Source organism: Onychomys torridus, chromosome 5 (assembly GCF_903995425.1).
Source record: "Onychomys torridus chromosome 5, mOncTor1.1, whole genome shotgun sequence".
NCBI lineage: Eukaryota > Metazoa > Chordata > Mammalia > Rodentia > Cricetidae > Onychomys > Onychomys torridus.
Window position 1 is genome coordinate 63,248,085 of NC_050447.1, and position 16,055 is coordinate 63,264,139.

The 16,055-nt window shown below is 42.2% G+C and overlaps 2 protein-coding genes across 2 annotated transcripts; one reads left to right on the forward strand and one right to left on the reverse strand.

The window, feature by feature from the left end:
* Positions 1-343: 343 nt before the first annotated feature.
* On the forward strand, positions 344-835 carry Ucn3 (urocortin 3). Its single transcript, XM_036187006.1, has one exon. The coding sequence runs from the start codon at positions 344-346 to the stop codon at positions 833-835; it is 492 nt and encodes a 163-aa protein (XP_036042899.1).
* Positions 836-9,556: 8,721 nt separating this feature from the next.
* Tubal3 (tubulin alpha like 3) lies at positions 9,557-15,096 on the reverse strand. The gene is made up of 3 exons (XM_036189120.1): positions 14,994-15,096; positions 12,102-12,202; positions 9,557-10,501 (listed from the first exon to the last, which is right to left on the reverse strand). The coding sequence occupies exons 1-3, from the start codon at positions 15,094-15,096 to the stop codon at positions 9,557-9,559; spliced, it is 1,149 nt and encodes a 382-aa protein (XP_036045013.1).
* Positions 15,097-16,055: the final 959 nt, after the last annotated feature.

Here is a 16,055-nt window from a genome sequence, read left to right on the forward strand (position 1 = left end):
TCTGTGTCTCCAGAACTTCCCAAAAAAGCAGCTCAGTCAGGAGACCAAGCATTCAGATCCACAAGTCTCCAGGATACCGTACACATCCAGACGATCAGAAGGCTGTGCTAAAACACAGGTGGTCGGGCTCTTTATTATGATTCCCTGGATCTAGGGAAGAACCTGAGAATCAATTGCAATATGTAACAAATTTCCAGGTGATGCTGCTGGTCTTGGGGTCAACTTAGAGAAACCTCCCAGAAGAGCATTAGAAATGATCTATTGGACTTTACTCCGTGTCCTTCTCAGACATAATTCCCTCTCACACCTATTTCCACATCCTTCTTTTCTACTGCAGGGAGCAATGCTGATGCCCACTTACTTCCCGCTGCTCCTCCTGCTGCTTCTGGGGGCCCCTGGGACCAGCGTCTCCCACAAGTTCTACAACGCTGGACCAGTCTTCAGCTGCCTCAACACAGCCCTGTCTGAGGTCAAGAAGAACAAGCTGGAGGATGTACCCTTGCTGAGCAAGAAGAGCTTTGACCACCTGCCCCCACAAGACCCTTTGAGAGAAGAAGAGGAAGGAGGAAAGCCTGGCAAGAACAAAAGAACTTTCTCAAGCGCTGCAGGTGGGAATGGAGCTGGAAGCAGCCGGTACAGATACCAGTCTCAAGCACAGCACAAGGGGAAGCTGTACCAGGACAAGGCCAAAAGCGACCGAGGCACCAAGTTCACTCTGTCCCTTGATGTTCCCACTAACATCATGAACATCCTCTTCAACATCGACAAGGCCAAGAACTTGCGGGCCAAGGCAGCTGCCAACGCGCAGCTGATGGCACAGATTGGGAAGAAGTAAAGCAGAGACCAGGTGGGAGGGCAGCCCATTGAGACAAGAGCCCCAGAATAAAGGTGAGGGAAACTGAGGGCGTGCCCTTGAATCTCAAAGGACGGCTGTGCCCCCCTGATCCTTCTCGCTTCCATCCTGGTTTTTCCTTCTCCTCTGTACATATACACTTAAGTGCAGTATTGTCCAGCCTGTGCAGATGATGGAGGTTAGCGTCTCTCCTGTATCCTGTGTCTGCTTTCTGGTTCCCTTCTTCAACAGGCTAATTCACACAGTGCCTCTCCTCTCCAAGCTCCTCCCTGTTGTCCACATGCCTGAGGAGAGACTGTTGAGGCTCCCTCCCTCCCTGTTCCACCTGTACCTCGGCAGAGACAAGGAGAGGCACAGCTCACCCACTTGCCACTAAATACTTCCCCTTCTGTTCACATCTGGATTAAAACCAGTGGCTTCTTGAACTTCTGTTGTCTCTGCTTTTCTTCTTTCAAACTGATTTTAGAACAGGAACTGCTAATGAGGGATGTTGCTGCTGCGGGGTCAGTTCCCCATCCCTCCCAGGGGTGGCGCTGCTAAAGAGTAAAGGAAAGCTTAAGAATCGGTCAGCTGTTGTGGTTCTGTCTCAAACCGTCTTTGTGAGATGGTCCCACAAAAAGCAGCATAATTTGGGATTTGTTCCAGAGTGGGCATCAAGCTGTGGACGAGCAGGAGGCTATACCATTCCGAATTCCTCCATAGCTCACTAGAGCATAGAGGCACTAATTTCTTAATTTCCTGTTGGGTTTTATGGTGGGGCGGGGTATGCGTGCACATGTGTAAGCATGTTAGCATTGTGGGGGCACCTGTATATTGGTGGAAGTACCTGCATGTGTTTATGCATGGTGAGGGTAAAGGCTGATGTAGTTGTCTTCCTGGATAACTCTCCACCTTATATACTGAGGCAGAATCTCTCACTTGAACCCAGAGCTCACTGACTCAGATATTGTAGTTATCCAGCTTGCTCTGGGGATCCTGTCTTTACCTTGTAGAATTTGGGATTATAAGGAGGCCACCATGCCTACCCAGCATTTTTATAGAGATACTGGGGATCTAAACTCTTGTCTTTAAGCTTGCATGGTGTATTTGCTACTTCCTGTTGCTGTGGTAAGACACTATGGTCATGGAAACTTACAAAAGAACATGTTTACTTAGTGTTTACAGTTTCAAAGGGTTAGAGGTCATAGTGGGGAGCAGGTCAGCAGGCAGGCAGACATGGGACTAGAGCAATAGCAGAGAGCACCCATCTTGAGACAGGACAAGGAAGCAGAGAGAGAATGGAAAAATATGTTTTGAAACCTGAAAGCTTGACCCCAGTGACACACTTTTCCCAATAAGGCCACATCTCCTGATCCTTCCCAATCAGTTCCACTAACTGGGGACCAAGTATTCAAACATATGAACATATGAGCCATTCTAATTCTAACCACCACAAGTACTTTACCCATCTCCCTGACCCCTTCATTGAACTCTCACCGAACCCACATACCTGCCCAGTACTGTGCAAGGCAATGTGGCAGATACTTATGTTTCTGTGATACAAGGCAAGGCTTTTGCTATCTGAAAACTAATAGGCTAACTGAATAAAAAGAAGCAAATTTGGAAAGAAGTCATTGTTACCACAATGCTACAAATGGTGAACTTGAGATTCAGAGCAGTTGTGTAAAATTACATACATATTCATAGATTTATATGACAAATTCAAAGATGAGAATATTTAATATGAACAAAATTCTCCTAAAACTGGACCACATTAAAAACTCTGTGGCTTCCTCACAGCAAGACTCAATGGCCAGATTCTCAGAAAAGAGACCATTGTCCTATTGACTTCCACACAGTGACAAATCATTAATAAATAAAATGAACTTCTGAGTGACAAAATACACAACACAACACAACACACACACACACACACACACACACACACACACACACACACAATGTGAACATCAGCACACTACCAGAGGTAAAGTCAAAATAAAAATGAAGCTGGGGTTGTAGTTCAATGGTAGATGTTTGCCTAGGTGTGTACAAGGCCCTTGATTAAATGTCCAATACATGCACAGAGAGAAAGACAAAGACAGAGACAGGTCAGTCCTGTGGACCCAGGGCTGCAGGATCTCCATGACACAGGGCAGCAATAGAATGTACAGGAGGAGCCCAGCGTCGATGGTGCAGCAGAGACCAATGATTCCTTTTGATAAACGTTTCCAGGAAAAAGTATACGGATAAAGGGTTTACTGTGTGACTCACTGTGTCACACTGCAGCTTCCATGATGAGATTTTCCCCTCCTTTCTTTTTTTCTTTTTCTCTTAAATTTTATTTTGGGTTTTTTTTTTGGGGGGGGTGGGAGATGAGTGGGATTGGGAGGTATAATGTGAAAGACACAAAGAATAAATTAAAAATAAATCAAATAGAAGCTTAGAAATGTGGCTGAACAATTTAGGCATGGCCCACTGGGCAGTTTCTTTGAGGCCTCAGCACTTAAGTGATTTTTTATCAAATTTTTAGGCTCTCAAGGTTTCTCACTCTAATTGTTGAGCTGAACTATGATTCCTATTTCCCCTATTGGCATTTTGAATCTTCGATCCCTAGCTCCTCTGTCAGTACAGATGTAATTACTTAAGTTGAGGTCATACTGGAGTAACATAAGCCCTAATTCAATATGACCAGTGTCCTATGAGAGGAGGAATTTTGGCCATAGAGGCACACAAGTAGAAAATACTATTTGAAGATTGAAGTTATGTCACAAGCCAAGACATTACCACAAACTAGGAGGGTGGTCTGGAGGAGAGCCCTCCCAAGAACATATAGAGGGAGTTTGGGCTGCTGGCTCTTTGACTCTAATGTTTAGCTTTCAGAGCTGTGATACAATGAATCTCTCTTTCATAAGTCACCCAGTTCATTGCCCTTTGTTACTGTAACACTAGAAAAATTATGTTATTTTAACTGTGGTGGTCAAGGTGGAATTGTATAACCATGTAATTACGTTTTAACTCTTACAAGAATCTTTCAGTGTAGATAATCGTGCCTTATCTGTACAAATTAGTAAATTGAATCTCAGAATAATCAAATGACCAAAAAAAGACAGGGACAGGAAGACAGAGAGAGACAGAGAGACATGCAGACAGAGTAATAAAAAATTGGAAAATGTTTGCCACGCATGTAAAAGGCACACAGCTTTCTGATCAAATATATAAAGAGCTACTTTAAAAAATATTCTCATTAGGAACTAATCCAAAACAAAAACAAACAAGGGCATGACAGATCACATAAAAACACAGGCATATGAAAATACAAATGAGCTTGAACTCTGTGAAAAGGTGTTCAGCTTCATAGACGCCATGCTACTGTAACTACCACATATAATTTCTCATCTCTCATATTAGCAAGTGTCTGTAATACACTTTTATTCTCAGTACACTACATGGAGCATCCACTCTCTTCTGTTACTCACCCTGTCCCTGCAAGTCAGAGAGACAATTAAGCAATATTTGGTGAAATTACAAAGCTTTGCACCTTTTGATTTAACAATTATCCACTTGCAAGCATTACTGGAAATTTTGTTTTTGTTTTTGATTTTTGGTTTTGGTTTCAGATTTTTCAAGACAGGATTTCTCTGTGTAGTTTTGGTGCCTGTCCTGGAGCTCGCTCTGTAGACCAGGCTGGCCTCAAACTCACAGAGATCTGCCTGGCTCTGCCTCTTGAGTGCTAGAATTAAAGGTGTATGCCACCGCTGCCCAGCATTTTAACTTGAAATATATTTAAATTTTAATCAACCTATCTCTTAGATCAATACTCCAAGCACAGAGAAATTAATATTTTTCTGAATATTACATGTTTATGAGTAAATCTTATAAGTTCCTTGGTCACTAGTGTTCCTGAAACTATGATAATATCTCACTTAATTCTTACAAGTATATTCCAAGGTATATGTATATATTCAGTTTTGAAGACAGAGATTAGAGATCAGAGAAGTTAGAAAGATAACCCAGGTCTCCCCTCTGTGAAGTGGCAGAGTCACATCCATTTGTTCATGAACTTTCTCTTAATCAGTATTGTAAGCATTAGAAACACCAGCTATCCACTCACCTCACAGAGCTATCATGAGACTCAACTGATCTGCAAATGTGAAGACATCAAAATAAGCCCCATGGGGTCAGTAGTATGTCCCCAACATGTGAGTTTACAGATGATGAAAATGTGCAGATAATTCATGAACTTGGAAGGTTGTCCAAATCCGAAACGCATCAGTGAGTGTAGATAAAACACAAGATTCTCTTTTGGCAAGCTCCGATTCCAGAGTTCTGTCTGTGTGCACACTCAAACCCTGAGTTGAAATGAAGTAGCACCTTTAAGCGTGTTAGTTGTAATGCCTTCAATGCATGGGAGGTAGAGCTGGCCATATCCACAGACCACCATTACTTTTATCATGCCAAATTTTACTTTTGTACTGGGTAAGTGTGGAGGACAGACATCAATCATTGTTTTAACATGCATAAGTCCTCTGGTCCTCCTGCTTTCTCCCGATTCAGAAGGACAGATGCACAGGTGAGGACGAGCCTGGCCGGCTGCAAGAACATAGCAATCCAACTCAAGGATAAGCTGCTATGACTACAGAGCTTTTTGCTACCCCAGCAGCCCTGGTAATCAGTAAGTGGCAAAGGGGGCTTTGAGTAAACACTGTTCTTGGGACTCCCATGAGCTCTTGGCAGGCAATCATTTGCCATTTTCCTAAGACACAATTTTTTTTTAAAGACACAATTTTTGAATTGTTCTCCAAGACAGATGTGCATGAACAATTCAATTATCTGGTGATAACTGAACAAATTCCCCAGTGTCTGTGTCCTCTCGGAGACTGTGTCATCTTTAGTGAGCGTCATGTACCCTCTTATGATTAATGGTTTGAAGGAGATCACTTAAGTTTTCTTTGATCAAGCAGAAGGAAATTACTGATCAATGCAGAAATCCACAGATGTTTCAGGCATCCCCTCTATGAGCAAGTTTTTGGTTGATCATGTTTTAGGGAAATATCAGAGGACCATGTCTGGTTTAAAATCCTGCAACTGTGACATGGACATGTGAGACAGTGTTAAGAGGAAGCACCCGGCTGGATGCAATTCATTCATGATGCTGTATAGCACACTTTTTAATTACATTTTATTTATTGTGTGCCTGTGCATACATAAGCACGCTATTCCACAGCACATATGTGGACAACAGAGAGCAACTTCCAAGAGTCACTCTGTTCTTTCACTTTGTAATTCTCATGGAACAAACTCAAGTCATTGGGCTTGGCAGCGAGCATCTTAACCAGCTGAGCCATTTCTCTGGCGTGCTAACAGACTTTTAAATTCCATTTATTACTTTCACTACAGTCTATTCTCCATGGAAACTAGGATTAGAATGTTGATTCCTAGTTGTGTCCCCAGTTGCTATGCTAAGGATAAGCGTGTGACATATAAGTGATTATGTCTCAAAGTTCTTGTGATAAAGAAGTTGTACATATTTTAAAATATAGTGTTTAGAACATTTAAGAGCAGCTAGCTTAGAAGAAGTACATTAAGCCCTTTAATTCCCACTTTAATTATGAATACTTCATAAGTAACTTAAAGTTTATATGGTTAAGTAATGGTTTTTCTAGTGTAAGAACATCCTTGGGACAGTTAAGGGTACTCACCATACTTATAGTTTAAATCTTTAAATTTAAAAAGAATTACTAAGAGTTTGTGGAAAAGTTTGTCATACTGCTACCATCCTTAAAAGGAAATAGAATATATTAAATTCATAGCCAATCTCAAATGTGGATCAAATGTAGATCCTGTTTAAAAGCAGGTGTGTGTGCTTGCCTCACTTAAAAGCTGAACATGTGCAGCAGCTGCCTGTACTCAGAAAATAAATCCCAGCAATTGGAAAATAAAGGTGGGATCGCAGGGCAAGCTGAATACTACACTAGCTGAATCAGCAAACTGCATTCATCTAAGAGACCTTGCCTCCGAAATAATAGAGAGGGTGATTAAGGAAGGCATACACAGCATCTGTCCTCCATATGCTTGTGCACACATGGGAACATCACTTGCACACACACATGCTTTCCCACATATGAATGCACATATGAATATAAGCACACACACCACACGCATACACATGAGAAAAGTCAAACCAGATTTATAAATAGTGGGAGCCATGGGTTTATTTTAAAACTTAAGAAACAATGTTCATTTGAATATTATTATGTTGTTAAATTTTAAAACAAAATAAAATCTACAAATGTTCTTTCTTGGGGAAAGGAAGGGAGAGAGGGAGCGGGGGAGTCAGAGAGAGAGAGAGAGAGAGAGAGAGAGAGAGAGAGAGAGAGAGAGAGAGAGAGAGAGAGAGAAAATATTCACTTCACTAGTGCCCTCTAGTGGCTAAAGAAAAAAGCTAACAGGTACATTAAAGAAAAAACAATGTAACAAAACTGTAAAGCACTATATAGTATATGCAAAGGGAAGAATCATCACCTATTACTTAATACCATATTTTAATATAGAGAGAAATTCCATAGCATAGCTCAGCTATTCCTAAATCCTGGGCGGGAGTGAATGGAGGCTCTAGATTGCTTTGGTTATTCTAAGAGGACACAAGACAATAAAATTCCAAGGTTTCAGAGAATAAGCAACCTTTGAATTGTGTTCTAAAGTAAGAGTTACATCACTGGCCAAGTATATACTAGCAAATGGGGAGAGACTATGTTGGTTGGGATTTATGAGACCACTGTGACAGATAGGAGTGGAAATGTAGTTGGTATGAGTTGGAAAAGACTACCCACCATGTGCAGAAGTTTATACCTTATGTCTAAGAAATGGTGAGTCATTAAATCCTGGGGCAAGGGAGCAAGATCATACAAGCTGTTCTGAGAATGCTCAGGCATGGAGCAGTGGGAGGGGGGTTAGGAAGTCAGGACAAAAGTCAGGAAAGCTGTTGAGGGGGATTTAATGATGCAAAAAGGAAGACGTAGACTCTGAAAAAACTACAGAAGCAGAATCAACAGTAGCTGGTTCTATATAGACTATAAGAAATCGGGGAGGCAGTAAAAGTTAACAGTGTCATTTAGAATCTGCACAAACAAACAGAGACCACTAAAGGAAAAAACACATTTCAGGAAAATAGTATATTTTCAGGAAGAAAGTGTTTAAGTGTACACAAAGCATCTTGGAGAATGTGTCTAGAAAGTAGAAAGTTCCGTGTAAGACTTAACAGAGAAATAAAACTTAGAGATAAAAGAGTGAACAGTCCCATTTCAGATCATGTGTCTGTGAGAGAAGTGTCTCCACTAGGGAAAGACAGTGTGGAGGAGGAGTCTGATGGAACACTCATTCTAAACAAGACATTTAAACCATCCCCTATAAGGCACAGTAAGCACCTCCGATGAGAGAGCAGGAAGCTAGGGAGAAGGGCTTCAGAATGCCATCTTCTAGTAGGACACATGAATTGCAATTGCTTTCTCTGTGATAGACTTTATCCCTAAAACCAGGAGGCAAAATATAACCCACCCCCCTTTAAGTTGCTTTTGTCACGTATGTCCTCATAGCAATGAGAAAATGAACTAATAAAGCCTTCCGTGCTGAACAAGTGTGAGGAACAGAGTTCAGATCTCCAGTTTCCACATAAATGCAAAGACGAGGCTAGACTAGCTAAATCAGTGAGCTCCCAGTTCATGGAGAGACCCTGCATTAGCGAATAAAGTGGAGAGAAATTGAGAAAGGCATGACATCAGCTTCTGGCTGCCACATGAACATGCTCACATACCCACACTCCTTGCAGACATACACACATACACACACACACACACACACACACACACACACACACACACACATGTAAAACAAACACACCCCCAATCCTGGACAGGGCAACTGAAGAGAGGATATGAAGATTCTTGCCTGCAGAATACTCATACCCAAATTCTAAAAATGCCCAACAACATTCTTGTTGGTTTGTTTGCTTGCTTGTTTGCTTGAATACCAAACTAAAGAGTTAAAGCCCACACTTGGAGAATGGAAAAGAAATATTCTGAAAGAATTTGTGATTTAAATGATGTATAATACATAGATAATAGAAAAATAACATTCATAATCTTTGTGTTTTCCACCTTAGATACAGGAAAGGGAAAGCAGAAATATTAAGGTTCCATATTTGGTTGGTGTTTTGTTTGTTTTGTTTTTTAAGGGGGGGGGCAAAGAATAAAGTCAGGCTTTTACTATGACATTAGAACTAATACAAGGCCGGGCAGTGGTGGCGCATGCCTATAATCCCAGCACTCAGGAGGCAGAGGCATGTGGATCTCTGTGAGTTCGAGGCCAGCCTGGGCTACCAAGTGAGTTCCAGGAAAGGTGCAAAGCTACACAGAGAAACCCTGTCTTGGAAAAAAAAAAAAAAAAAAAAAGGAACTAATACAAAATAACTCTACCTAGAAGAGACCTAGTAGTTCAAATGACTGAAATGACTGTAATCCTCAGAAGGTTCTCCTAGCAGAGCTGAATTCTACTGTACACAAGAAAATATGACTGTGTTGTTGATATTGATATATTTAATTTAGTGCAGAATTTTGGATTTTGCTGATTTGAATTTTGCTTTCCTTTTATTCATTAGGTATATAGGAGCTTGAAAACAAAGTATAACATTTTAACTCAGCATTCATTTGCATAGTCATCTTTACATCAGAAACTCAGCCCCACTTCCTCATAATCTTTTTCCAGAGCAGCCAGATCTTCCCTGGCATCTATAAACTCCCCTTGTTCCATGCCTTCTGTGATATACCAGTGCAGAAATGCCTTTTTGGCATACATGAGGTCAAATTTGTGGTCCAGGCGGGCCCAGGCTTCCACAATTGCCGTGGTATTGCTCAACATACACACAGCCCGCTGAACCCTGGCTAGATCCCCTCCTGGAATCACTGTAGGTGGCTGATGATTGATGCCCACCTTGAAACCAGTTGGACACCAATCAACAAACTGAACAGAGGTCCTTGACTTCATGGCTGTAATTGCTGCATTCACATCCTTAGGGACTACATCTCCTCTGTATAGTAGGCAGCAAGCCATGTACTTCCCAAGCCGAGGATCACACTTGACCAACTGGTTGGAGAACTCAAAGCAAGCAGCAGTGATGTCAGGTACAGAGAGCTGCTCTTGGTAGGCTTTGTCAGCAGAGATGATGGGGGCAAGGGTCGTGATGGGGAAATGTATCCTGGGATAAGGTACTAGGTTGGTCTGGAATTCAATTAAGTCCACATTTAAAGGCCCCTCAAAGCGGAGTGAAGCAGTAATGGAAGATAACACCTGGGCCATCAACCTATTGATACTAGCATAGGAAGGACGTTCAATACCAAGTTTGTGACGGCAGATGTCATAGACAGCCTCATTGTCCACCATGAAGGTACAGTCTGAATGTTCTATGGTAGAATGAGTGGTGAGGATGGCGTTGTAAGGCTCCACTATAGCAGTGGAGACTCTAGGAGATGGATAGACAGAGAACTCCAATTTTGTCTTCGTGCAATACTCTAGTGAGAGTCGCTCCATCAAGAGAGATGTAAATCCCGACCCTGTGCCTCCTCCAAAGCTTCGGTAAATCAAAAATCCCTGCAGTCCACTGCATTGTTCTGCCTGTGGAAAGAACATACGATGTGAAAATTCCACCAGATATATTCAGAGCTAGTGAACTAGATGGTAATGGCAGCATATGAATTCTCAAGGGCAAAAGATTCAGAAAGGAGGCTGGGGAGATGGCTCCATCAGCAAAGTGCTTGCCTTATAAGCATGCAAGTCTGAGTTTGATCCTCAAAAGCTACACTGTAAAAAAGAAAGAAAAAAAAAAGCTGGTCATGGTGCCATGTAGTTATCACCCCAGCACTAGGGAGGTGGAGGCAGACATATCACCAGGACTTGATGACTATCCGTCTTATCCTGGTTGGCCAGGACCAGGTCATACGAGACCCTGTCTCAAACAAACAACAAAGTAGATGGAGTCTGAGGAATGACAGACAAGGAATCCTCTGGTCCCCACATGCACCTGTGTACAAAAATACACACAGGAATACACACTTCAAAATTATTCTGAATGGTCCCTTTTGCCATTGTCAGCCACACAACAAACATAGCTACTTTGAAATGTTCCTGAATGCTCCTTCTGGAGTTGGGGAAGGCTTTAGAGTTCCACTACAGTTTGAGCAGTTCGAATCCCAAGCTTCAAAATCTTCCAAAATCCTCCCTTTCTTTTTTTTTTTTTTTTGAGTACTTACATGATGCCACTAATGGAAAGTCTATATCTGAGCTCATAGCAAAGGTAGCAGTCAACACACTGGCACACTGAAAGTACTGCACAAAATTGCCTGAAGCCTATGACTGAAAGGGCTAATTGAAATTTAAATGAATTTTACATTTGACTTGTTGGCTCCCCTAAAATTCACGTGTGTGTGTGTGTGTGTGTGTGTGTGTGTGTGTGTGTGTGTGCAAATATACCAAAACCTGGAGAAAATACCCATCCTGGAGTGGCCTTAATAATTCCACCAATAAAGTAATTCTGTTCCCAATCATTTAGATAAGGGAGGCTCAGCCCATAGGAGCAATTGACCATCTTTCATTGTTTTCCATGAATTTATCTACATATGATCTGAAGGTTTTGTCAGTAATAAATAAAAGAAAATTATCAACATACAGAAGCAAAATAAAGTTCCCTCCATAGGAGACAATGTACCTCTTAAGCTACACACTACATCCATGATGATATGAAAGGCACTATGTTGCCAGTGGTCACACAAAACCAAACTTAACAAAGGATCTGCAGATTCAAACCCTTAAAGAACCATGAGAAAGAGCAGCAAGTATCCTTCACAAAAGCTCTGCCCCTTGTCATCTTCACAAGTAGTAGTGACTATTAGAAAACAGTACATTTTAGAGAGCTTTGGAAGTTTCTGCTAACATACACATATACCCTGCAATAGTAGAAACAAGGGTAAAGGGAAGCTGCCTGCCAATTATAAAGGCTTCCCATGTAGCAGTGTAATCAAAGCCAACATCAGGACACCTAAGTATCTCCAGGAGGCCCAGAGTGAGAGGGCTGGGGAAGGAAGAGGGCAGCAAGTAAGGCTGGTGACTGCTACCACAAGATCACAGGCATCCAGCGTGACCCATTCATAGCTGAAGAGAAGCCACTTGCCAGCTTTCGGATCCTTTCTAGCACAAGTTCGATGACCTCTGAGCCCACGGAGTAGCGACCTCGTGCATAGTTGTTTGCAGCATCCTCCTTTCCATTCACAAGCTGTTCTGGGTGGAAGAGTGAATGGAACTTCCCCACACGGACCCCATCTGCAGAGAGGGAGGTGTAGTCAGTGCTTGCATTCACTCTAACTGCTGGCCCCTTTCTAACCCTGACAGGTCCTTTTCCCATGTTATGGTTATGGCAAAGGAATGGGATTTATTCTGCAGAAATGGCTTTTCTTAGTCTAGAAAAAAAAAAAAGTCTTATTGGTGTTGTTAGGCAAGGTACTATGTATTCCAAAAGGCCTTGAACTTTTCATCCTCCTGCCTCCACTTCCCAGGAGAAAGGGGCTAGAATTACAGGTGCACAGCACCATATCTGCTTTGATGTTGAGCTTAAGAACTGATTACAGGATTCCTACATGTTAGGCAAGCACTGTACCAGCTGAGCTATATCTCCAATAGTTTCTTACTTTTTTTGTGCATAACACCCAGCAGAGCAATACTTAGCCTGTAGATACACATCTTTGGTCTTACTCTTTTTTACCCCATCTGCTGTGGATATCACTCTGTGTAAATAAAATGCTGATGGGCCAGTAGCCAGGTAGGAAGTATAGGCGAGACAAGCAGAGAAGAGAATTCTGGGAACAGGAAGGCTGAGAGAGAGCTGCCAGCCACCGCCATGACAAGCGAGATGTAAGGTATTGGTAAGCCAACGAGCCATGTGGCAAAGTATAGATTAACAGAAATGGGCTAAATATAAGAGTAAGAGCTAGACAATGGTAGGCCTGAGCTAATGGCCAAACAGTTTAAATAATATAAGTGTCTGTGTGTTCATTTTATAAGTGGGCTACTGGACTGCTGGGGCTTAGTGGGACCTGGAGAAAAGGTCTCCAGCAACACCCATCCATTTAAATAAACCTTTTAATATTTTCACTATATTAACATTCATTGGCATCAATCCACTTTGTCACATCAATTTGTTTTGTATTCTAACTCTATTCTAATAAGGAAAGCAACTCTAGGATAGACAGAATGCATTTTTCTAGTAAGGCAGACTGTTTTCCAAAGACAGTCAGAAAAACACTTCCTATTATACATTTGCTTTTAGAAACCTGTTATGCTTGCATTAAAAGGTGGAGTGGGAATCAAATACCTTTCCTTGTGTCTTCATAACTATCTTGACTCATTGAGAATAGGTGACATGGCATTATGTGACTTACAGGGCTGGGTAACAAATGCCATGAACATCTGCCTGGTACCCATGAGATACTTGGTCTTGGCACCTGATCACCATGCTACAATGAGGCCTCAGCATCACAAAGACAGTCCATGTGAAGAGAGCTCAAAGCCCCAGCAGTATCCATAGCTCAGGACTCAGAACACCAACTTGAAAGCTAGGTGAGTGAATCACTATCCAAGTGAGTCCCCTGGCTCCCACCTGAATCTCCAAATCATGTGGAACAGTGAGAATTTTATCTTCTGAGTCCCACACATATTACAAATTCATGAACAAAACAATGGTTGCTACTGCCTTACACCACTGCATTTGAAGGCAGTTTGTTGTGTAGGAATAGATAACTAATATTCATCAGATCCAAACCTACCCTCCTCTCTAGCTGTTCTCTTAAGACAATACCTCCTTTCTATCTCCAGTATTTCTCTAGCTGCATTTTAGAAGTTTTAGGACAGGATATTTCAAAGTCTGCCATTGTTAATTATAAAATAGCATTTGAGCTATCAAGATGGCAAAGTGGGTAAAAACTTGTTACCAAGCCTGATAGCCTGAGCTTTATCCCTGGAATCTGCATGGTGGAAGGAGAGAGATTCTTTCAAGCTGTCCTCTGACCTCCACACAAGCACCACCATGGTCCAAAGGGGAAAGAGAGACAGAGACAGAGAGAGGAGGGGAGGGTTGCTAGAGGGAGAAAATGAAGGGGAGGGAGAGGGAGGAGAAAGAGAAAATAAATAAGTATAAATTTTTAAAAAATTAGCTTCCCATAATTTTAAGATTTGCATCGTAGCTTGTTTCTGTGGAATAATTTTCAAATAATCTACTCTTTTGTAGAAGATAATGACAGATTTTTCAGGTTCTTTGCCAATAGATTCTAGCTTTGCTCTCAGACCCAGGGAAAAAGCTTCAGTGTTCTGTTGAAGTTTGTGGATCGATAAATTTGGAGCTTTAAGATACTGCAGGCGAGGGACATTGAGATCATGATGGGAGGACGTGCAGAGATGACCGGCCATACTAGTGGAAGCCCATGAACTATGGACTGGTGGCTGTGGAGCCCCCATGAGACTGGACTAGGCCCTCTGGATACAGAAGACGGTTGTTTGGCTCGAACTGTTTGGGGGGCACCCAGGCAAGGGGATCGGGATCTGTCCCTGGTCTATGGACAGGCTTCTGGAATCCGGTGCCTGTGGTGTGACACCTTGCACAGCCTTGGTGCAGTGGGAAGGGGCTTGGACCTGCCTAGGCTCAGTGTGCTGGGCTCTGCTGACTCCCCATGGGAGACCTCAATTTGGGGTATGTGGGGATGCGGGGCAGCTTGGGAAAGAGGGCTGGAGGGTGGGAGGAGGGAGAAGGGAGGATCTGTGGATAGCATGTGGAGTGAGTAAAAAATTTAATAAAGAAAAATGAAAAAAAGAAATAATACTCTTAAAACAATAAGTAAACCTTACTTATGGCAAAAAAAAAAAAAAATGGAGCTTTACCTAGTTAATCCCACAGGAAAGGAGGCTACCATCCATTTGGGTATGTTTGTCATGGTACAGACTGAGGTTGGGAAAGGTCTGCATGATCCTGTTAATATAGATTAGCACAATCTCGTAATCTCACCTGCCTGGTTTGTTTGAGTTGGGACTTGGTTAAAGCACAAGCAAGTCAAATTTAGATTACCTATAACAGTTGGTTCTAGGTCCATGAAAAGCGCTCTGGGCACATGCTTTCCGGCTCTTGTCTCATGAAAGAAAGTGTCTAAAGATGTATTCCTATGTTCCATTTTAGTATTTTCCAAATGATCGTGTTGACTGTCCAGAATGAAGCCATCTGGCTGGATTCCATGTTCCAGGCAATACAGTTCCCAACAAGCATCCCCAATCTGCACACCAGCTTGACCAATGTGAATGGAGAGACACTCCCTCTGCAATAAGCCACAGTGGATTAGAATAGAGTAGGAGCTTGGACAACATAAGCACTACTGATTATAAATGACAAAGACCAAACTCGTAGAAATCACAAGACACATTCATTTTAATCTAAGGCAGTGATTCTCAAACCTCCCAAAGCTGCGACCCTTTAATACAATTTATCATGCTGTAGTGACTCCCCAACCATAAAATTATTTTTGTTGTTACTTCACAACTGTGATTTTGCTGCTATTATGAATCATAATGTAAATATATCTGTTTTCTGGTGGTCTTAGGCAATCCCTGTGAAAGGGTCGTTCACCCCCCAAAGGGGTCATGACCCACAGGTTGAGAACCACTGAGCTAAAATGTCCTACAAAGGGGGCCAGCTAGGTGGTTCAGCAGTTAAAAGCAATTGCCAGCCACATAAGCCTGGCACTCTGAATACAACCCCTAGAACATACACGCACAAGGGGAAGAAGATAACCAACCACCTTCACAAAAGTGTTCCATGGGGCCTGGAGAGGTATTTTTTTTTTTTTTTTTTTTTTTTTTGGTTTTTCGAGACAGGGTTTCTCTGTTTCTCTGTGTAGCTTTTCGCCTTTTCTGGAGCTCACATGGTAGCCCAGTTTGGCCTGGAACTCACGGAGATCTGCCTGGCTCTGCCTCCCGAGTGCTGGGATTAAAGGCGTGCGCCACCACCGCCCGGCCCCAAATACTTTTTTAAGTACTTAGTTTTTTATTATTTTGTGTGTCAATATGTGTGGGAGTTCATATTCCCAGAATGAGGCAATTCTCCTATAATTCTAGCCTAGGAAGGCAGAGATAGAAG

Bases quoted from the DNA above. Each gene is read 5' to 3' on its own strand.
- Ucn3 (XM_036187006.1), top strand. From the start codon at position 344: ATGCTGATGCCCACTTACTTCCCGCTGCTCCTCCTGCTGCTTCTGGGG.
- Tubal3 (XM_036189120.1), bottom strand. From the start codon at position 15,096: ATGGAACATAGGAATACATCTTTAGACACTTTCTTTCATGAGACAAGA. The intron at 12,203-14,993 runs GTAATCTAAATT...CCCTCTCTGCAG, and splicing joins CCTAGAACCAACTGTTATAG to ATGGGGTCCGTGTGGGGAAG. The intron at 10,502-12,101 runs GTGGGCTCAGAG...TTCTTTCCACAG, and splicing joins ATGCACGAGGTCGCTACTCC to GCAGAACAATGCAGTGGACT.